The following is a 23,627-nucleotide window of genomic DNA, read 5'->3' as shown; positions in this document are numbered from 1 at the left end:
TACATTTTGAAATTTTCCACCTGAGAGAGATTTATGAGTTTTCTTTGTTGCCTAGGTGCTAGGAGTCTGACCCAAAATCACAATTTTGTTGTAAAACAAATTGAACTTATATTCAAAAAAAACTATAGTTAAAACTGTTATGATAATTATATAAAATATGGATTGTAATATTATGTAAGTTTTTAAACATGTTATTATCAATAAACAAACTCAAAGTAATACAAAAGAAAAAAATTTTAAAATTTACAGCATTATGATTGCATGGTTTATGTCATAACTGAAAAAAGTTTTGATGCGTATCATAACTGAAAAAATGTTTTTTGTGATAAAGCTACAACTATTGTTGTACAGTAACAAATATAGTAATAATTACAATCAAAATTATCAACTATGGTACTTTTAGTATGTAGTAATTTTATCAATTCGCACCAATATTATATTGTTTCACTTTTAGCTAATCCTTATGGTGATAAAAGTTTGGATTTGTAATTCACAATTACTTCTGATATATTCAAAATGATTGTTAACTAAAGATTTCTGATTTATCAAGCTTAATACTTGATTATACAGTCAACAAACATGCCCATGTCTAACTGCATTTCTGTTTAAGTAAATGATTATCGTACTTCTTTTAAAAATTTATATTCTTTAGGCAAGGTGATTACACTTTTCTAGGAACTTGAGGTACCTATCTTTTATAAACATTCTTTTATAAATACTCATGTGTAAATATTCTTAGAAAGAATTATGTACAAAAATTAAAGTAATTTCAAGAATCCATATTTTATTTTAGACAATATAAATTTTTTATCAAAAATAAAATACCAATAAATATAATTCCATTATATTGGTGTGCTACTGTTTGTTTCTGTAATTTTAGAGTTACTTAAATTTAAACCACAAGGATGAGTCAATAAACAAAATAATAAACCAAAAATTACTTACTACTGGAAAAATCAGAAAAAATAATAAAAAAAATACCAAAAATCGAATTCCTCCAAGTTTTGTTACATATGCACTAAATCCAGTAACAACTCCAGAAGATGATATTTGATGATTGAGGCTGACAATAACAGCGGTGCGCTTGTTTTCACTGAATGTTAAATTATAAGTTTGATAACGATTTGTTTCACTGTTCCCACCAATTTCAACATAAGTTGAAGCTGAAGAAGAAAAAAAACAATATTTCTTTGATAAACATTTAAGATTTAACAAAGTTTTGATGACAGTTAGTTTCATTATTATCAGCAACTTCCACAAAAACTAAAGCTAAAGAAAGTTTTGTTGAAAAAACTTGTTTAAATTTGAATTTTGTACATCTAAACTTTATATCCTAAGAATTATCTCTTTAGTCAGATTTAAGGCTAAATTAACATAATCAGTAAAGTCAACTTAAAAAAAAAAAGCATTAATTATAATATGCTTTGTACTTGTTTAAAACCCTTGCATAAAATTTGACATGATGCAATTAAACATAAAAAACCTGAAGGATTTGGATAGTTAAAATCCATAAAAGGTAGCTCATCATTTCCTTCAAAAAGCATAATTTTCAAAGGTGCCACGTTATCTGGCCCGATGAGATCAACAAACATATTAAAAGTAGCATTTTCTTCAAGCTTTACTAGAGTGAAAGTATAGTAAGTGCATGCAATTTTTTTAACTTGAGCAGTAAAGTCATGGATTGTACTTGGGCAGCCATATAATGCTAAAACAAAAAGAACATAAGTGATAAATAAAGATAAAAAAAAGTTCATTGTAATCTTCTTTGTGTAAATACATAAACTATATACCATTTGATTCCACAGACATGACGTAATTCCCAGGCATACCAACTATAATTGATGACAATAAATTTGATGAATATGTAGCAAGCCTGTCATTCACTACCAAACCAATAGTTTTAACATTTTTGGAAGCTGAAGTTACAACATCAAATGGAGTATTTACATAAACAGTTGTAGGAAGTTGTGAGGTAACTGAAACTGTGTAACCAGAGGAGTTGTAAACCTATAAAGGGAGCATTTTTTTAAAATGATGTTAGAAAAACTTCATTTCTATATTATCTATATATATTTCCATATTACTTGTTTCAAAGGATATGTTATGTTGAAATATTGAACACTGAATGTATTTGTTGCATGTTTGTTTAATGCTGGTAACATTTTATGCTACTTTCCTAATGTACTTTATGAAATTAAAAAATGAAGTATTTGGAATAACCAAAAAAATATGTGATGATTTAGATTGATAAAGATGTAGTAAAACTTGAAAAAGACAAGAAAGAATGCTATATATATCCAGACAGCAGGCAAAGTGAATCTTAGGGATATTTGTGACAACAAATTTGAAATACTTGACAGTGACTCTGTAATTGCTATTAATGATAAGTGTTCTTTGGTGCACAACAGGATTAAATACAATCAATCATGAGATGCAGTTGATTATTTTGAATTAAGTAACCAGTATACATGTCTTATTGTAATTGCAGTTTTGAAAAAACTGAATATTTGCTACAACAGTCAAGAAAGCACATGTTATTTATCTTTTAAAGGAGATAACTATATAAAACATATTGTAGCTAGTACTAAAATGTTGCAAAAGAAATTCTTTCAGTTGTAATTGATCTAAGTTAACAAAAGCCTTTTCAGCTTTGGTATGCAATCAAAAAAAAAATAGTAATACCAGCAGAAGAAATGGAATAATCAGAAAGTTGAAAGAGAGCTTAGGAATGTGCTTGCAGCAGCTAGGGTGCTTGCAGCAGCAGCAGGGTACTTGCAGCAACAGGGGGGTTATTTGCTAGATTTTAATTAGCCCTCTTTAAGAAACTACTTTGCAACATGATGGAACTATTACATATCCTTCATATTCCTCAGACATAATTGGTCCTGGACTGTGATACCAATAACATGTCTAATTTCTTACAAGTTTCAGAAAAATCTTGTGAATATTGACTAAAGTATTTAAAAAAAGAGCTCTGATTTCACTGTATTTCCTTCAAGTATACTTAGCTGTACATGTTGGTAAATCAAATCAAGATACCTAATTTCTCTAGAGCAATTTTATTCAAACTCCTTATTATCAAGAATAACAAGTTTAATAACTAACAATTGTGGACTGTTATGGTTTCTCATTAAGCACAATTTTTGTTATACTTGCAACAGAAACTGGATTAACTAGATCAGTCAATTATTTTGTCTATGCTGAAAAATAATTGATATTTTCTACATCCAGGAACTATTTTTTGGTTGCTATTAATGATAATAATCTAGAGATTCACAAGCTTGCAAAGTAAAAAAATTTTTTCAATTTGGAAGAAAATTATGTACATATATGCATGCATGCATGCATGCATGTATTCATATATACATACATACATACATACATACATACATACATACATACATACATACATACATACATACATACATACATACATACATACATACATACATACATACATACATACATACATACATACATACATACATACATACATACATACATACATACATACATACATACATACATACATACATACATACATACATACATACATACATACATACATACATACATACATACATATATACAGACATTTGTCAAATATTTGTGCATATTACAGTTTCCCACCTTGTAAAAAGTATTTGTAAGTCTAAATTATTGAAAACTTACTTTAATACAATAGCTTTGAACACAATTAAGTTGAGGATTTTCTCCACAAAAACAACTACTTGTCTCATTGTCAAATGCAGCAACTCCATTACCTTTACATCCACATATGTTAATGCAGGAAAATAAATCTAAAATTCCCTCAAATTGGTTAAACTGACTCATAACAATATTATCAACTGTACGAAATGCTGAAGCATAGCCAATAAAGTCATCTAAAAAGTAAAAACATCTACATTTATATATTTACACATACTATTGTGAGTCTATAAAAGTGTCTGTGGGTGGGTGGGTTTAAACATGCCATTGTGCATGTCTACAAGTGTGTGGGTGTATGTGTTTCAAACATTTGAATATTTACCTTCTATATCATTTATGTCACTTGCTTTAGAGAGAGCCTATAAAACAAAAGTTTTTATAATCTTTGAATTGTAAAATGTTATAAGTAACATAGAGTTTTACATACTTTTTAAAAACAATTATGATGAAGCAGTTTTTTAAACATTATTTTTTTCAATATAGCAAAACATACTTTTTAAAAATTATCATTTTTAAGCACGTGTTTAGCTAGATAAATGAATTCAAGATGATATTCTATTTGAATTATATTTAATAATGTGCTTTTTCTTATTAATTTCTGTCCACATCCTCTCCCAGTTACATCTCCATCCCTGTTACGTTCTTATCAGTTACATCCCTGCCTCGACTACATCCCTATAACATCTATATACGAATAACAACTTTATCTTGTTTTTGTAAATGTAGCTTGGCAATTATTGTGCGAGGTACTTTTCAACTGTTTTTTTTTTAACAATCTTTTAAAATATATTAAACGAAGAATAAAAATCTCTGTTTTTTCACGTTTTATAAACGTGTTTCTCGTGCTAAGTATGAACTTTAGAGTAAGCTTAGCGGGTAAGTTGCGGTTTTGAAGGCGAACACTTAAATCAAAACTTCATTACCGTGGTGTGACCTAACAAAGTCCTATGTTTTAAGAAAGTCCTAATTTAAAAAATGACAAATTTCGTATATGTAAAACAAAGTATCTAGAAAAAAAAATTTAGTTATTTTAACTAACTAGATATCAAGTTAAAATTACAAAGTTATTTTCCCCAAATGTTTATTTTATATATGCGAAATTTGTCATTTCTTAAATTAGAACTTTCTTACAGCATAGGACTTTGTTAGGTCACACCACGGTAGCATAGGTTCTAAAAAACTTCAAAATATTTTTAACATTCGATCAAATTTTCAAAATAGACAATTTAACCGAGTGTGAGACATCAGAGCCGTCGGGATACGGTGGACAAGCTAGACATTTGCCCAAGGCTCCGAGCTAATAGGGGCCCCAGATCGTCGAACCCATAATTGTATTAAAATGACTGGGTAATACTTGTGTAGTCGCACTGCGCTGCAAAGGGGCCCTCTGCGGAACGGTACGTAGGACGAATTGGCTGTATGAGTCGGACTCAGTCATAGCCCGTAAGAGAAGACATCGCTCACCAGCAAATGATTGCAACTGGTGGTCCCTATCTTTCTTTAACGTTCTTTTTGGGGAAAGCCTGCCTGACTGCAATTTGATGAGATATGCACGCCCACGCTGCTTACCACGGTAGAGTTGTATAAAGTTTGTGATAAAAACAAAGCAGCCTGAAGCACACGCACTCTTCAGGATTTTCAAAGATCGCATTGCAAAAACGGAACATGTGTCGACTAAAAGTCTCGTCCTTTCCACAAGTTATGCTGAACTACATTTACAGTGAGCGGCTTCTCGAATTGTACAATAATCTGTAGTAAAAATATTAATATAAATGATAATAAAAAGCATCGCAATGCGTCTCCTCCTTACACTTCCAGTTGCAACAGGAGAAAAAAATTTCTCCGCTTGAAAATTAATCAACTCATACCTGAGATCAAGAAAGGCACAGAGGACTAGCTATGCTTTCAATCGAAGAAATATTCGCAGGTCTTTGGGTATGTAAGATCTGGTAGATGCATTTGTCCACGCTAAAGTTCGCAAACCACTGTAGAACTGGTGAGAAAGATCAAATGTGTTCAAAGTTGTTGATTAATATTGTTTAGATTTGTTTTAGAGCCTCATTATTTGTTTATGTTGAGCACTTTTTAAAGTTAGTTGTTGAACAGTTACTTTCTGAAAAGCTAAATGCTTTGCAAAGCTTGATAATCACAACATAGGTTACATAACGTAAAGTTATACATGTATTATATTGTATTCACATTATATGTTTGTGTATGTTGTAATTTTCTTTTTCCTTTTAAACTGTTTTTTAAACTACTTATTTTTTAAGTTGTTAAAAGCCCATCTAGGTTCTGGAATTAAAAAATAGCCGAGGCTATGTAAGTCTTTGTGTATAATATGGTAAATAACTGATCCTTGTCCCTATACAAATATTTGTAATTATAGTTTTAAAAGAAACTATTGTTCAGATTTCTTGAAACAATTTGCTGCAAAAGACACATTACATGTTAATTAACAATAATAAGATAATAATAATGAAATAATGATAATATTAGTAAGTAAAAATAATATTAATAATAATAATTCCTGCTCATATAATAATACTTTTGCAGGACACTGATTATTCTGTTTGTAGAAAGTATGGTGCTACGTATATAGGACCCAAGTTGTTCCTTTTGCCAGGGGTCCCTATGGTGTCTAGAAACAGCTCTGCTTACAGTTCAATAAGAATCATCATTAGGCATATTATCGACATAATTTTGATCGTATTTTTATGAATTCATCGATACGGGGCTTTGATTTAAGGGTATACCGGTGTTTACCATTTGGTAAGGCCTAATGAATCAAGGCTACCTAAAAAAGCAGTTTATAAAAAAGCAATTTGTGCTTTGCATACATATACGAATGAAAAATGCCGTGTCCTTAGTCTGTCCACAAATTGATTACCTCCATAAAAGAAAATTGAGAAATGCGATGAAATTTTTTCAATTTTTTAAAAAAATATCTTTTATAATGTGAAAAAATCTCATCGTTTAGAAATCTCGTCGTTTAGTAATCTCGTCGTTAATCTTCATTATTTAGGAAAATTATTTTAAATATAAAAAGTGTTATGACTATGCCAAATGCTTTGACACTTAAAATTTAAGATTATTCAAAACGTGAATTGAGTTGATTTGTGCACTGAACAGCTCAAACCAGAGTTGCATTTTAAAACTGCGACTATCCTGTAAACACTTGTAAAATAACTATGTTTTTCACAAGACATATAGAATAAAATCTCAAAATAATGATGCTAATCTGTTGGTCTTACTTTAAGAATGATGAGTTGTGATTTTTTTTTTTTTTTAAACTTTTTTTTATCGTTATTTATTTTATTTAATTGTACCTACCGCCAAGAAAATATATATAAGAAAATGGCTGTCCATGAAAATATAATTCCTTCAGGTAATTTGTTTAAAATATCATGCAGATTTCGTAACTGGAATTCCGATTTTTGTTGAAACATAAAATGATTTAAAAAACAGCTTTTTCTCTAGAGAATTCAGAAAAATTTTTAATTAATTTTTTTTATTGAGTTTATCCAAGAGTCATCGAATACTCGGTATTCCAGATTACTTGAGTTTTTTAAAAATTCAATTGACATTGAATGAAACGCATTCAACCATTGAAGAACAGTATTTTTGATTTTTTCTATTCCAATATTTGGCGGCAGTGCAACCTGCCCATTATTATGTGTCAATTTTTTAAAATTTTTTAATTTAACGAAAAAATACTTAACCAAAACAAAGTTTAGACTTTCCACAATTTTTTTTCCCACAAATTTGTCAACTTTCATTTAATCATAATTTTAAGCGGATGTAAATTTTTTTCAAAAATGTCCGAATCTAACAAAGTGTTCGTGCTCCCTAAAAAATATTCGTTCGTTTTAATTGATGTGCAATACGCGGGTAATACACTGAGAAACTGAGATAAATTATATCAAATGCAGTTTCTATATTTCTATCAGTTTATTTTTCGTATTTTTGGAATATTAGTTTTTCTACTCAGCCTTTTAATTTTCTTCATAACTTTTAATTACCTTTTAACGTAAATTATGTTTGTAATCTATTATATTGCTACAAGTGGCACAAAGCGGAGGAGACCAGGGTGCAGTTCAAATGGCATCATCGGCATCATTTCTGTTTGTCTTTTTACATTTGTTTCCATCAGGTCTCTTAGATACACGATTTTATGCTTAAAGCAAACAAAGAAAGAGAAATAGAACAATCCCAGCAAGCACGTTGTTTCAACATTGTGTGCTTGCTGGGATCCCTTTCATTACCTGAACGATTATAAAACACAAAATTTGTCATTTCTTAATTTAGGACTTTCTTAAAGCATAGGACTTTGTTTGGTCACACCACGGTACGTAGAAAGGGAAAATTTAAAGATTATTTAATTTGAAGATTCAATTGGTTGAAATTGAAGCGCTCAAAGTCATTAGTTATCTTAAACGTGGTCATAATCATAGTTTTAATTGTTTAGGTTTTTGTTTTGTTTTTACAAACATTTGAAGACACGAAAATGAACAAAAGTAGTTAATAAAAATTTTTTCTTTTGCTCTGTAGTTCAATCTCTCTGTTGTTCTGTTCTTTAATTTTTCTGTTTCTCTGTTTTTCAGTCTTTTCAAACTTCATTTCGGTGCTTATTAAACTTCTTTTGACTTTGTCATTCAAATGGCGAGGAGTAAAATTTTATCATCCCTAATGGTGAGGATTACAGCTTTTTTTGAGATGAAAATAATGTTTAAATATGTCAACAAAATAAAACAGTCTAATTTTGAAGAGTGCATTTTCTTAAGATTTTTGTTTATAATTGAGGCATAAACTAATTATACATCCTCGTGAAACCTTCGAACATTTTCGCCACATAGTATTTTTTTCTCGGGAGATTTTTTAGTAGTATGATTTACAAAAGTCAACAATTTCGATAAAAGGAAGAAAAAAAATGCATCATCAAGGTCGCAGTCATAGTAAGCTTTTCTTTACATACGATCGATTAAATCTTTATTAGAATAATTATCAGTTATTAATTACTAAGGACTGCCAGTTTGCTAAAATCGACCAACTCTTTATGAGGAGCTTGGTGTAGGTATGTGTGCAAAATTTTTAAACTATTCAAATATTTAATTATTATACATCTTTGTAAAGAGCTTTAAATCAGTATTACGATTGTGAAAATTTCATAAAAAACTAATGATTCTACTAAAAGTTATGCCCTTTTAAGTAACAAAAATTCATTATAAGGAATGCTTAAGAAAACTGCAACCAACCTAAAAAATTAGCGTTCGGCTTACGGTGGTTTTATAATTGAACTTCATTGTTTAGTTTATAGCGCATTACTTTGCCTCGGTTATATTTTTATTCAACTAATAACAGAATATGGTTTTTTTTGTGTGTGTTTGTGTGTAAATCACGTTTTGAATACTTTAAAAAATCACCATTATTTTAAATAAAGTTTCATTTTTCTAAAAAAAACAATTTTTTAATGAATAAAAAAGTCAAATACACAAAATGCTCATAATTGTGAATCCCCCCCCCCCCCCAACCTCTAGAACAGAAGAATATTTGGTACCTTTACTGCGTGGAAAAATAGAATATGAGCGTGTCATTATTTTTTAATGAAATTTGGCAGGTACATAGAAAATAGATATATAAAATTGATCCAAAAGTTAGAAAAAAAACCCATCACTCTTTCAATGTCAATTCACTTCCAGAACAGGAATGAAGTTTTCAATAGCGATGAAATCACTAAAAAAGTTAGTAAGTGCAAAAAAAAAACAAATTACAGTAAACTTACAACACTCTACTTTTAAAATATTATCTAAGTCAATATAAAATTCTAAAAAAAAAACGAGAAAAATCCATTCATACGACACCTACCTCGAGCACGCGGTGAAAAAATGGTCACAGATTTTATCTTTAAAATCGGTGCCGTAAATCGCAGATACGCACGTACCTACTTGGTGCATGAGTATTTTCAATTAATAAGAAGAATTTGTAGAGGTTTATGATCATTAAGAGATCCGATAATTTCTAAACACACACTTCTTGAGTGACAACTCATTTTTCCATTTCTCAGCAAGGTTACATAAAAGATGTTTTGCGATGTTCTCGATGTTCTCAATAACTGCTTTGTTAGTGGTTGCAACAGGACATAATTTTCAGGCACTTCAAAATTGTGCACGCTTGAAAGTGACATTGAATTTTCCTTGACGTTTTCTCAAATCAGCTGCTTGGCGTGGCTTTGGTTATTGACATAACTATTTCTTTTTAAACAAAGAACGTTCATTCAAAGATTATTTAGTATGGAAACACTTTTACAATATTTATTATACAATATTTCTAACAAATAATTTTTCTTTATTATAAAAATACCAACAACATTACAATATTTAAAAAAAAAAAAAAACACGTTTATTTAACCATAGTCTAATATAAATTCTTATAAACAAATTAAGTTATTATAGACGCGGACACTGATCTTACAAAATTGGCGAGGCGAAAGACAAAGCTTACAAGCTAACTGGCTAAACTTGTTGCTGCATTTTAAACAGCTCAAAAATTTAATTGACGAGCAGTATTTAAAAACATACGAGTTGTTAGCGAGTTACGTGCGAGTTCCATCCGACCAATCCGGCCAACGATTTCCTCTCAAGATAATCTTGAGACTAGATCCAGTCTAGAGTATTATCGATTAGCTATTATTCAAAACTTCAACAGGGCAGCTTTGTATAACAACAAACCCAGAGAAAGAAAAAAAAAAACACGAGGAACCAGAGATAAAATTTGAAATTATATATCGCGCTATATGGATTTAAACGAATATGACTTGCTTACATTTAAAAAATTTTAAAGAAACCGATGGAACTAATAACTTTCGTACAATTTTCTCAAATTTTGTTGTTTGTTTTTCAAAAGACGCTCAAGTTAGAAAGGTTGGTTGTTATGTATCGAAACATATTTTTCTTTTTTTTTTTCTTTTTCTTTCTATTTATATGGCGTAGTTTAGCATCTTTAATTCTTTTTTTTTTTTTTTTTTCGTTGAAAGTTTAACTGAACTTGAATACATGTACTAAATTTTAATTTGATAAAAGTTTTCAGTGGTATACAGTTTATTGTTATTTATTGATTTGAGATAAGGAGGCTTAAGTTTTTTGATATCAGATTTTAAAGCAGCTTTTTATTTTCAAAGTTTTTAAATTTTTTAACAAGTGGCTAAACTAAAAAAGAAAATTGCTTGAAATATATGCTTTATTAGTATTAATAAAAGTTACATGCAAAATAAATTTATAAATTAACTAATTTAATCTATAACTTGCTCTGTATTATGTAGCCAGTTACTTTTATTATGAAAAAAATATCAAAGATGTTAAGCTATGCCATATAAATAAATAAATAATTTATTTTATCATTAGGTCTAAGAATCTGTTCTTAAAGTCACACCATTTCTTCCTAAAAGGTTATGGTTAACTCATTCTTTACCTCAATAATTTCTTTTGTGCATATTTACATGTAAATATGTAAATACACTATGTTAATCACTATTTGTAATCTGCATTTTTGTAACATTCTTCTTAACACAAAATATATTGATATTGGTATTAATTTTGCTATCCACCTTTAGTGGCAATAACCACTTTACATATCTGTGGCATTCTGCATAACAAATTTTATGCCACTCAATTTAAGTCCTTGCCACAACCTCACACCACAGCATTATCTCCATCATATTTTATAGTTGGCACTGTACATTGTTTCTTTCACCAACTTTTCTTCAAAAAATATCCTTCTCTTCGAACCAAAAATTTGGAACTTTGACTTGTTGGTTGAAAGAACATGTTTCCAGTCATCAACAATTAAGTTTTCATGTTGTTTTTTTAATTGTAGTAATTTTTTTTCTTATTTTGGGGCCGAAGCAGTGGTTTCCTTTTTGCTCTATGCCATTTGAATTATTTGAACAATAGTGTGTATTTATTAGCTTTATGTTTTTTGGGAAACCAGTATTAAATACTCAGCAATTTAAAAGTTTGTTTAAAATGTTTTATATAACACTGCATACTTTGGAGCTTGCCTTATTATTAGCAAAAAGTGTTTTTAAGAATATTACCATAAAATATTTACTACTTGATAAAATCTCCAAAAGTGCTAGATTTTCCATTTTATTTTTGTACTGCTGAAATGATCCAAATAACTTTAAATTTGTGTTAAAAAGTATTTAGAAAGTTATCAGATTTACTTTTATCAGATTATCTATCAGATTTACTTTTTATTCAGAATTCTATTTAAATTGAAAGGGTTATGTCTAGTCAATTCTTTTATTTTTGCTTTGGAAATCCTTTTCTTATTCCTCTGAGAAATAAAAAGTTTATTGATTTCAATAAATATATTATAAAGCAAGCATAATCTAAAATTCATAACATAAAATAGTCTCTTGTAAGTCTACTGTAAAGTTCATAAATTTGATTTACAAGGTTATACCTTTAAATGAAGTTTGTAAATTTAAGACTTTGATAATTACATTTACCAAATTTTGTCTCTGAAAAAGATCAGTTGATTGATATAACTTTTTTATTGCAACAATTTTTTTAATATCCTCAAAAATTTAAATATTATTATAAAAGTATTTTATTGGAAAATTGTAGTTTGTAATAAATTTTCTGTTTGGATCATTTGTAAATGAGATTGAACAGATCATTCGAATTTGGTTTTTCCCTTGAGATCTTTTCAAATGCCAAGTCAACATGTTAGTTCCTCTCTTTTATGAGGTTTGTGGAATTTGATAGCTTCTTGGTGTATAACCAGTTTTTCAAGACCTTACTAAAGTGTTTCCTATCTTTGTAATGTCCTCTCCTAATTTCCTAAACCTTCTGCACACCTTGTTTCTCTTCATTTATTGAGCACAACAGAGTCCATATAATGCAAATGAGATGTAGATGACTTTATTCTTCTTTGAATTCAGCTGTTTTAATTGAAATATTATGTACTTGGGACTTTCCAAACAGGAGTGCAAGAATTGATTCTCTCTCCTCGCTCATTGATTGATTAATTTTTAAGATTTTCTTTTACGATTTTAATTCTCTCTCCTTTTTTTGCCCTTTTAACCTGAAATTTTTTATGTCACATAAATAAGTATATGTGTACTTTTGTACAATAAATGCATAATATATCTATAAATATTTGCTTTTAAAGGGTTAAACCTAAAAAACAAGACAAGTTTTGAGGCTCCCTAATTATCCTTCATGATCATGTAACCTCTTATGTGGTATTGCATTACAAAGGTCATTTTATTTAAATTATTTTTTAAAAAAATCAATTTAAAATTCATTAAAAAATGACTAGATATGTTAAGTTTAAGCAAGAAGCTTCTTGAGTGCACTAGTATAAGAAAATTCCAAAGTGATCAGAGGAAAAAAAAGCTGAAGCAAGGAAGAGATACAGAATGTTGTATTGAAAGTATTAGTAATGGAAATAGCAAGTTCTATACAAACAATAACAGACAAGCACCAGAAAATTTAAAATACAAAAGAAAGAAGTTTGAAGATTATGTAATGCTTTGATTATGCTTCTCAGAAAAGAGTTTTTCAGAACCTTATTTTTTGAATAAGGAAATCTCCATGAATCAATACAACTATTTACAGGAATTTACACAAAAAAGAGTTATGCTATTTAGAAGACAATATCATGCAGATAATGATTACATATTTTGGCTATATCAAGTAAGAGCGCATTATACTAAAAGTGTGAATAACTTCCTGAATAAAAATAACATAAATTTTGTCCGTAAAATTGATTTTCCTGTAAATGTATCAGAATGTTGCCCAGAAAATTTTGGGGTATCTTAAAACAGCAAGTATACAAGAATAATTGGCGAGCAAAATAATTTGAAACACCTCTACCGAAGGATATAGTATTGTCTTAGTAAATTGGATATGAACCTGGTACAACAGCTTTTTTTCATCAGTCAACTCGAGACTTGATACTCAAGGCAAAGAGGAGTCATCAAAACTAGATAAATATTTTAAAATAAACTTTGTAATGAAGCCTTAAAAAAAACTCTGAATTTTATTTTTGTCTTAGAACCTGAATGAGTAATTTCAAAGTTTGTCTTAATTTTTTAATTGTAACTTTTTATTTTGCTATAAGATCTATTTCTTTGAATAAAAAACAATTTCAATTTTGCATACAATTTCAAAAGTCTATATTTATAGGTTTGTTGTTTTATTACCATTTTTGTTGAAAACTCCAATAGCAACAAATTTATTTCATTGATAGATTTTGGAAAAACTCAATTTTCAACTATTTTGAGATGAAAAAAAAAATGAAAATTATAAATAACTTTCAAACTGTTAGTAGTTTGTAACTTTCATCCATACAATAACATAATAACTTATATCAATATAATAGCTTACATCCATACATGATCTGTATTTATTACATAATTTTATAAAATGCATGATCTGTATTTGTTGCATAATTTTATAAAATAGTATTGACACAATTTTCTTTGTATTAAGATAAATGAATTATAAATAATAAATGAATGCTACTTTTGTATATAGTTAATATTTAAGTTATCATTTATTTTCACAGGCAGTAAATATGAAGTGCCACCAGTGTCACACTTATTCAAACTTTTTACATGCTTGTTTGCATTGTGTTTATTTTGGTTGCTATTCTGGTTGCAGACATATCATTGAGCATTTAGGGAAGAAAAACCATGTTCTTGGTAAAAAATTTGTTTACTTGATTTTAAAGTTGCATAAAGTTTCATCAATTTCTTAGGATACTTTTAGTATTAAAAAATTATTTTATTAAATGTTTTTATACTGTGACTTGTACTTTGTAAAGTGACATTTTTTTTTTTTTTAGCTGTTGATTTAAATTATGGAAATATTTACTGTAACACTTGTAAATCATATGTTTATGACAAAGAATTTGATGTTATAGCAAGGGAAGAAGCTGACCGAGCATGGCAGTTAAAATGTATGTGTGTGATGTAAAACACATTAACTTTACCTTATGTGTTGTTTTTGCAAATCTTACACTTGCATACATATTTGTGTAGTTTAAAAGTGTATATATACAAAGTTTATACAAGACTTTATGGCAAATAAAGAGCCTTATCAAGGTGTTCCCTCTAGTTACTAAGCAAAATTTAAAAAACTTGCTATACTTAAAAAACTTATTGCTATTTTTTTTTTTTTTTTTCAATAAAAGAAGTCTTTCAGTTTTAAAATATTTAAATAAACAAGTGTTGTAAATTTTAAACAATTTTGATGACAAAATTGTGCTTCAGATAGTGGTAAACGAAAATATGTTGAATGGGAGCCAAATGGAATAGAACAGGAGTTATTAAGGATAAATAAAAAGCGTAAATTAATTGCATATGGATCATATATTGGTAAGTTTGTTTTAATTACATATAGATGGTATAATAGTAAATCTGTTTTGATTTGAGCTTTATTCTACTATCAGCTTCTTGTAATTTTTGAATTAACTAACCAATTAATAGTTTTAGAATAGCAAATTTTTATAATAAATTATTCCATCACATTTAGGCTTGCGTGGTCTTATTAACCTTGGAAGCACATGTTTCATGAATTGTATTCTGCAAGCTTTCACACACACCCCAATGCTTAGAAACTATTTTTTGTCAGATTGCCATTGTTGTCCTACCCCAGAAGATTCGTTGAATTGCTTGGTTTGTGAAATGTCAGATTTGTTCCAAGAAGTTCGTTCTTTTTCTTTCTTTTTTTCTTTTTTTCTTAGATATGAAAAATTTTGATTTGTAATTTTAATATCATACTTAAACTTCATGTCAAATTAACTAAACTAATTTATGTCAAATTAACTAAACTAATTTATGTCAAATTAACTAAACTAATTTATGTCAAATTAACTAAACTAATTTATGTGCTAAACTAAAAAACACTTTAAATATCTTTTCTTGGCATTTTGATAAAAAAAAAAGATTCAAGTTTTTCTTTTATAACTTCATTTTATTTTTCTTCACTATTGTACTAATTTAACTTTTATGTAAAAATATTTCAAAATATCTTCCCTTTTTTATATTTATAAACAACATCAGTATAGCATCTATAAATTTTTGTATATAAATGTTGTATTTACTAAAAAGGGTTTGTTGTTGTTAATTGATGGTTCAAGGTCTTAAATCTAATTAATTGTTTACAATCAATAGTAATTCATTATCAGCTCTGCTTAATCATCATCATCATCATCATCATCATCATCATCATCATCATCATCATCATCATCATCACACCATGTAAAATAAAACTGTTAAAACAAATGCATAATGGTATATTTTTTTTAACAGTTCAAAAGAATGATTTAAACAGTTCAAGAATAATAAATGGGAATGTATAGTTTTATGAATATACCTTATTACACAAAAGTTTGTAAGTTCTTTTAATTAATGTATCTTATGGTATAATATGGCAGTTTTTCTATTAGTTTCTTTCTTTTTTAAAGTTTTATTCCGGTAAGAAAACTGCACATATACCTTTTCGTCTACTATACAAAGTGTGGACAAATGCCAGACATTTAGCAGGTATCCTAAACAAATATTTATATCAAATTCTAATCAAATGTTCTTCTTACAAAAGAATTATCTTCAATCATTTTAAAATTTTTCACAGGTTATGAACAACAGGATGCTCATGAATTTTTTATTGCTACACTGGATGTTCTACATCGTCATTTCCGAGACAACAGCTCTGCACCATCTAATAATCATAATAATTGTAACTGTGTCATCGATCAGATATTCACAGGTGGACTTCAATCTGAACTTACTTGTCTTGCCTGCAGGTTTCTTTTTAAATATTTTTTTTTTTTTTTTTTTATAAAATTTTCTGTTATTGTTGTTATGAGAATAAAATCTCAAATAAAAATTTTCTATTTCTTTGTTTTCTAATAGAACTGTTTTATAAATTGACCTTAATTAGAGAATCTTTTTTTTAAGTTTACAAAGAATATTACGTTATGGAATTTTATATATAGGGAAGTCATTTAAAAGTGTACACCTCATTATGTCTTTTAAAAAGCCACAGCAGTCATTTCTTTTTGTAATCAATTTTAAATGCTTAAATATAAATTCAGTTTAAGATTGGATATTTGGTAGTGTATTGGTATGTTTTAAAAGTACATCTCTTTTTTTATAGCAGTATTAAAGTATCGAGTTTAAGCAGTATTAAAGTATCAAGTTTAAGCAGTATTAAAGTATCAAGGGCAACAAACTTTCTTGCTACAGAAAAGAATTGCTTTTTATTTTTGCATAATATTGAAAGTGCCACTTTTAGCTTACAGCAAAGTGTTTAGCTGTGTATAATTGCTATAAATTTTCCAAGGAAGAAATTTAACAAAAGTAATTTTAGATTATGGTTCTCTGCTTTTTTATTGACATTATTTATCACATCAATACAAGGATTCTTTTAGCATTATTATGTTACTTCAAATATATACATATTTTATATATTCATAAATGTAATATATTTATTCATGATAAAGTAAGTGACCTTCAAAAAGGTTCATTGCTTTAGGAGAAACCTTTTTGGTCATCTGCAGTTTTGAAATACTTAAAATATTTAGTAGCCTATCGTTAAAAGTACAAATCAAAATAACTGTATAAATCAAAATCAAAATAACTGTATAAATGTAGGGACAAAAGAAAATAGCAGGATTGGTTTTAGATGACATTGAGGCAGGAATGTCAGTTAGAAAATAAGTAAATGATGTGTTATTTCAGTTACAAGGTTGTGCAAACATTGAAACGTGTACTGAGGTCAAGAAATTGCATTGATTCTGGTTAAAAAATGAAAGGTGCTAACCTAACACTATTTTTCATAAGTTATATAAGACATCTTAGTTAAAAGTTGTTTCTTGGTTTCACATTTTACTGATTCACAAGAACTAGACTATGTTTTAAGAAATGTTTTTTGCATTTATGTGTGAAAAAATTCATTATAATTAATGGTTAAAAAACATGAACAAACATCCCACCCATTTAAAACATTTTTATAAATATAAAAATGTTCAACATAGTTATTTTCTGCTACGTTTAATTTACTTTTAAATTTCTAAACAGGGCAAATTTTAAAAATTTACATTCAAAAATTTGTGTAAAAAATGTTTAAAGTATGAGTTAGCAAAAATATGTGTGCACTTTTAATGTCCAGGCAATACTCTTTGACTAAAAATGTGCACACACAAAATAAGCTATTTCTGAAGAATTAAGGTGACACTTATTTATTTTTTCCTGTTTCTTAATACATATTTTCTCAGGGGTGTTTCTACAACTGTTGACCCATTCTGGGACATTTCTCTTGACCTTGGTGACTATAATCCTGCTTTAAAATCAGGCCGGAGAACACCTAATATACTTATAAACACTCAAGTTGGTAAGTTATAAATATACCAGTCATAAAAACTTAATTTTTCAATCATCAAAATTATAATTTGCTTTGATGAAATTTTTTTTTCCTAAGATACAAAAATTGACTCATTTTCTTCACGTTGTTCTGAAGATGAAAAATTTGTACCACAGTCACTCACAGAATGCTTAAAAAGGTTTGATTATGAAAGCAAAACTAAATTATTTTATGGTATTTCATTTACTTAAAGTTTTTTTTTTAAAATATTTCAGCTGTTTCAAAAACCTATCTTTTTAGGTTCACAAGACAAGAGAAACTTGGAAGCGAAGCAAAAATAAGATGTAGTCATTGCTTAAGTTATCAAGTAAATATTCTTATCAATGATAAAGTAAATAATCAATAAAATAAATTAATAATCAAAACTAAATTAATAATCAAAACTAAATTAATAATCAAAACTAAATTAATAATCAAAACTAAATTAATAATCAAAACTAAATTAATAATCAAAACTAAATTGATAAATATATAAAAAATATATATATAAAATAATGAAATAATAAAAAGTAAATTAATAATCAAATAAAAAATCTTATTGATAATAACTTAAAATGTTTTGTGTATTTCTTTTATTTTCTACAGTTTTCTATAGTAGTGATTAAAGATTTTATCATATTTGTTTTAAGCTATATTTCCATCTTTCTATTACATAGGAATCAACAAAACAACTTTCCATGAAGAAGCTTCCTATTGTAGTTTGTTTCCATTTTAAGGTGAGAAGGTTTTAATAATTAATTTGATCAAAAAAGCATATAGTTCCTTAATTACATTCAAATCAAAATATAGTAATGGGAAAGGAAGAAAATTGTTAATAATGACAATCAAAATATTAATTAAAATAGTTAGAAGAAGTATTTGAAAATAAAACAAGTATAGAATATTTGGGAGAAGGAGATATTGTTGAACTAGTTTAAGTCTGTTATGGATGGATAGATAAACTAAATGATATTCTTGGATATTTCAAAATAATTGTAGAGATTTTTATTTGTCCAATAAAGGAGCCATTCACTATATTTAATTGAAATGAGGAAAGTGTATTTTTATTTTAAATTTATTTTTTGTCTGTAAAAAAAAAAAATGTTTAAATAAGTTCTTAAAGAAAGATTAAAAGTTTTTTATATTTTTATTTTTTCATTTTTGCTTTGTTTTTACTTTTGCTGTTTGCATTTTTATCATTTTTTTAGCGCTTTGAGCATTTTACAAAATCAAAAAAAATATCAACTCATATACCCTTTCCAGAGGAGTTAGACATGACTCCATTTATGTCTTCATCGTAAGTTTTTAATTAATAATTTTTTTTTGTAATATATATATTGGTTTCTGTATATAGTAATATATACAGAAACCAGTAATATAAGTAATATCTATTTGACAAATACATATATAACATAGATGCATGCATATTAGGCCCTCAGAAAGCTTTGAAATATGAATTAATTTGAAACAGAGATGTGATTATAATCAGTTACTTATACTTGAGTCAGAAGTATTGGATTTCTAATTGTAAAATTTCAAACAAACAATGTATTGATTGTTTAATAATTGTAAAAAATGTTTCATAGCACAAAAACTCAGTTTTAAATATGATTATGCTGAAGTCTTTGTGTTTTGGACCAATGATACAGCATGGCTTTGGCACCAATCATAAGCAAATAATAATTTATGCCACAGTTATGAACAAAAGATTTTGACAATTTGTATCCTGGCCTTTTTTTTGAAGTAATATTTTTTTGATAGAAATAAATAATGATTTATACTACTAGAGTATTCAGATTTTCTCTTGTATTTTTTATGTTCATAAAATTTTATTTAGTGCAAAGGACCATTCCAGTATAGCTTCTGGCTTGTCTTTGGATAATAAGTAAGTATTTACATTACATTAACATTTAGTCACATGGTCCATTATATAAGACAGCAGGATTCGTTGTCTAAAAGACTGAAAATTATTGCGCGACTTTTTTATACAATTTTCAGCTTTCAGAAAATCTTTAAAAACAAGAATTCTGTGGACGGGTTCACTTTGCGAATTGAATATGCATACTTTTTAAAAGCTCGCTTGACAAATATAATTGAAAGATTTCAAAAATTTAAACGATTGCTGTCAGGAAAACAGAAAACAGTTTTGTTTGGTTTAAGGTTACTTTTGCACTTTAGTCCAATATTGTTGTTACTGGCATTTTCTTCTATCTTTCGTTTGTAACCACCTCGACAGCCTAGCAACAGCACTTTTTCAGTGAAATAAGTTTTAAAAAAGCTTATAATTAATTTATGCATATTGTTCAAACAGTTCATTCGTAGCTCATTTCTAACTCTTATTTAGTCCGTAAATATTATATTGGCGTGTTAATTTTTGGTCTTCTAGCTAAAAAGTTGCCCGTGATATACAGTAAGGTAAAGGTTTAGCAACATACAACGACTTGTTTAATTATAGAAATATGTTGTAAATATATGTACTATAAAGAAATCATTTCGTTAAAGACTGGTTTCAATCTTTCTTTTTACCAATATGAAAAAAGGAAGACTGAGATCAGTCGATAATTTTGTAAAATAATATTATTGGACTGACGTCCATCAGTCTAGTGATGTTAATTTCTCTATATACTTCATCTCGTCTTCATGGTAAATAAACTTTGCTGATATGAATTGAAGTTTCTAATTTATAAATAAGAATTGTTTTATTTTATGTCACATTAACTCTTCGAATTACAAACGATTAACTTTTCAGCGGGCTAAAGTTGCTGTTGATTATTTTTCAACTATGGTATTTTAAAGACCGGAATGTTTTTAGAATTTAAAGAGAACCCTCTGTTAGTACCTTCTAGCAAATACTCTAAAAATATTCAATGGCGTTAATAACTTTGTCATTTTATAAATCCACTTTGCATCATAAAGATGACGGATAAAACGTTTTTCTTATTATAGTTTGATAATTTATTGTAATTTGATAATTTATGCAATCGAATGTTTTATTCTCTTAGATGTTTTGATAGAAGGTGAATTAAATTAATTTCGTGTTTTTATTGGTAGGTATTCACTGTTTGCAGTAGTTAATCATCAAGGGACTTTAGAAGTCGGCCACTATACTAACTATATCAGACAGAAAAAGGGAGAGGTTCGTTTACACTTCTACTGTGATTATTTTTTGAACGAACGAAGATTCTGTTTTTTAATAAATAAAAGTTTCAAATTTTTATTTTACAGCCAATGGAATATTGTGCGTGCATGATGTTACATTACATATTTTTAAATGTACAAATACCAATTTTTTTTTTTTTTTTAAAACTTTAGTGGTTCAAATGTGACGACGGCTGGATAACTAAATCATCACTAGACGAAGTTTTAAACAGTGAAGGGTAAGCGTGTAAAGAGAGCGATTAAGAAAGTAGGTGAGTAAGCGATCTGAATTAATACTATGCTTATCCTTTCAGGTACCTTCTTTTCTACCACAAACAGATTCTTGACTACGAATGACGATCTAACGTTTTGTGTATGTAACTTGCGAACAAAAATGGTGTTGTTTAATAATCATTAAGGGCAAGCTATGGAGGACCCGCAAAATCAAAAAATTATTTATTTTAACTAGCATGAGTAGATAGAAATTATGGAATAAAAATAATGTCAAATTTTTTTTAAAAAAATTTTCTCACCTCATTTTGTGTACTTTTTGATGAATGCAAAATCGTACCTGAATTATAGCTGCTAAGGTTGAACAATCTAACTAAAATTAATTCCGAAAATAAAAAGTGTGAATTAAGTCGAATCAATGTGCATACAATTGCGGTCTCCAGCTAGGACTACTTATGGTATGTATTTAGGAATCAACCTTGCGAATCTGCAAGTAATTCACTAATCGTCCTGTCTTCTTATCCTCTTTAAATCGCTGTGTATTGCACTTAAAATAATAATCTATCAATAATCTCCCTAAGAAATGTACACCAGATTTTACACAAGTCTAAGTTATTTTTTTTTTTCATCAGACCGTTCTCGATATTTTAAAAAATTCTTTTCTTTTTAACTGGTTTTTTTATGATAGAATCTTTGAATCGATTTCATGCTCGAAAATATGAGTTCTTTGTATTAGTTTTGTTCGTTATAATCAATCGATTTCTTCATCGATCGATTCAATTCAAAAAGTGGTGCTTAGAAACACGTTCACTGATTATAAAAGGTTATTATTCTTAAAAAAATCGTTAGTCTTTTAAATTTAAAAGTCACAATCAAACTCTCAAAACTTCAATTGTCTCACACAATTCCTCAAACTTGACATTTATATATTAAATGTGACACAAAAGTTGAGTGATACATTGATAGTAATGTTCCAAAGTTGATGTCGAAGTTATGCAGTGGGAACGGCTTACGTTGAGAGTAAGATCATTCATGTGTGCTTTGAATGAAGGTTTCTCATCTATCAAAACCCCAAGATAAGCTATATTACTTGACAAAGACTTTTGATAATTTTCTTAGAAAAGTGATGTTGCGTCTTAAGACTTCAAGCAAAATGGATTAATATATTTATTTAGTTTTTTGAGAGGATTTGTTGTTAATTGAAGATTGGTATCATCAGCAAAATGATAAGTATTTAATTGCTTTACAGAAAGAATAAAATCATTAATGTAGATAATAAAAATAAGACCTATCTCTGAGGGATGCCAAATCAAACGCTTTTAACTGAGCAGGTGCCGTTTAAAGTTGAAAAAAACACATGTATTGGAAACAAAGGAAAAAAAATTTTTTTAAGGTTAAAAAGAAAAAGAAAAAAAGCAACTTTGGATTACAATGAAGTAAAAAAATGTATATTTTTGAAGACGAATGTCAAATCAGTATTTGAATTAGACTTGCATGGTCTCATACTAATTAATACTTTTGTTAAAATCCAGTTATTTTCCAAGCAACAAAGAATTAAAAAATAAAAGTAATATATAAAGATAGATTATTTAAAAACTCTATTTAGATTAATAAAACTGTTCAGGATAAAGTAACTAATTCACGCATTGACAAATTTACTAAACAAATTACACCAAGGTAAAGGAAATTAGTTGTCGGCACTAACAGATTTTTATCATTTTTCCGAGATAAACATTTGTAAATTTAGGAACTTTTTTCGTGTAAACAAAGTTCCGTCAATAATAAAATAGACCTGTAAGGATAATTTTAAAATGACTAAAAAAAGTATAGCGAAATATAAAAAAGCTTAAATAAAATTTTTTGTCAAGGTCTGGTTTCATTCAACTCCTTGGTCCTTTATTCACCAGGCTTAATTTTGTGTATTTTTTGAGCATTTTTTCCGATATGTCGCCATTTTTTGCCTCGACTACTCTATAAGCTCCATAATATATATTCCACTATGCATTATTTTTTAGTAGGTGTTTTTTCTAATGGGATTTTTTATTACTCATTTGATAAAGCAAAACCTTTTAAAAGGTTATTCAAATTTATAATTATCTTACAAAATGCGGTCAGATATCTCATGTTTTCGTTTTTCAT

General features: G+C 27.9%; 2 protein-coding genes across 3 annotated transcripts in view; one reads left to right on the top strand and one right to left on the bottom strand.

The window, feature by feature from the left end:
* Window positions 1-7,194, bottom strand: part of LOC145184730 (uncharacterized) — a 33,488-nt gene extending 26,294 nt beyond the window's left edge. Inside the window, exons 1-6 of one of the 2 annotated variants that reach the window (XM_090091995.1) lie at window positions 7,039-7,194; window positions 4,031-4,067; window positions 3,673-3,884; window positions 1,791-2,007; window positions 1,484-1,705; window positions 982-1,163 (exon numbers count right to left, since the gene is read on the bottom strand). In XM_090091995.1, coding sequence (XP_089948121.1) covers window positions 982-1,163; window positions 1,484-1,705; window positions 1,791-2,007; window positions 3,673-3,884; window positions 4,031-4,067; window positions 7,039-7,074 — 906 coding nt within the window. In that variant the 5' untranslated portion in view covers window positions 7,075-7,194. Of the gene's footprint in view, window positions 1-981; window positions 1,164-1,483; window positions 1,706-1,790; window positions 2,008-3,672; window positions 3,885-4,030; window positions 4,068-4,201; window positions 4,574-7,038 lie in introns of those variants that run through there. The other variant, XM_090091996.1, reaches the window with a different exon arrangement.
* A 3,182-nt stretch (window positions 7,195-10,376) lies between these two features.
* On the top strand, window positions 10,377-21,794 carry LOC145184352 (ubiquitin carboxyl-terminal hydrolase 22-like). Its single transcript, XM_090093307.1, has 16 exons — window positions 10,377-10,625; window positions 14,281-14,416; window positions 14,560-14,673; window positions 14,987-15,091; window positions 15,249-15,421; window positions 16,183-16,261; window positions 16,350-16,521; window positions 17,995-18,110; window positions 18,198-18,279; window positions 18,381-18,447; window positions 18,797-18,856; window positions 19,328-19,416; window positions 19,957-20,004; window positions 21,171-21,255; window positions 21,432-21,496; window positions 21,572-21,794. The coding sequence occupies exons 1-16, from the start codon at window positions 10,515-10,517 to the stop codon at window positions 21,612-21,614; spliced, it is 1,545 nt and encodes a 514-aa protein (XP_089949433.1). The 5' UTR covers window positions 10,377-10,514; the 3' UTR covers window positions 21,615-21,794.
* Window positions 21,795-23,627: the final 1,833 nt, after the last annotated feature.

Source organism: Hydra viridissima, unplaced genomic scaffold (genome assembly GCF_058129835.1).
Source record: "Hydra viridissima isolate aposymbiotic clone 2 unplaced genomic scaffold, HvirCarnegie_v1 scaffold_7, whole genome shotgun sequence".
Classification (NCBI taxonomy): Eukaryota; Metazoa; Cnidaria; class Hydrozoa; order Anthoathecata; family Hydridae; genus Hydra; species Hydra viridissima.
Note: the sequence above shows the minus strand (reverse complement) of the source record. Positions and strands in the feature narration are given on the sequence as shown.

Bases quoted from the DNA above. Each gene is read 5' to 3' on its own strand.
- LOC145184352 (XM_090093307.1), top strand. From the start codon at position 10,515: ATGACTTGCTTACATTTAAAAAATTTTAAAGAAACCGATGGAACTAAT. The intron at 14,674-14,986 runs GTATGTGTGTGA...ATTGTGCTTCAG, and splicing joins CCGAGCATGGCAGTTAAAAT to ATAGTGGTAAACGAAAATAT. The intron at 19,417-19,956 runs GTAAGTTTTTAA...AATTTTATTTAG, and splicing joins ACTCCATTTATGTCTTCATC to TGCAAAGGACCATTCCAGTA.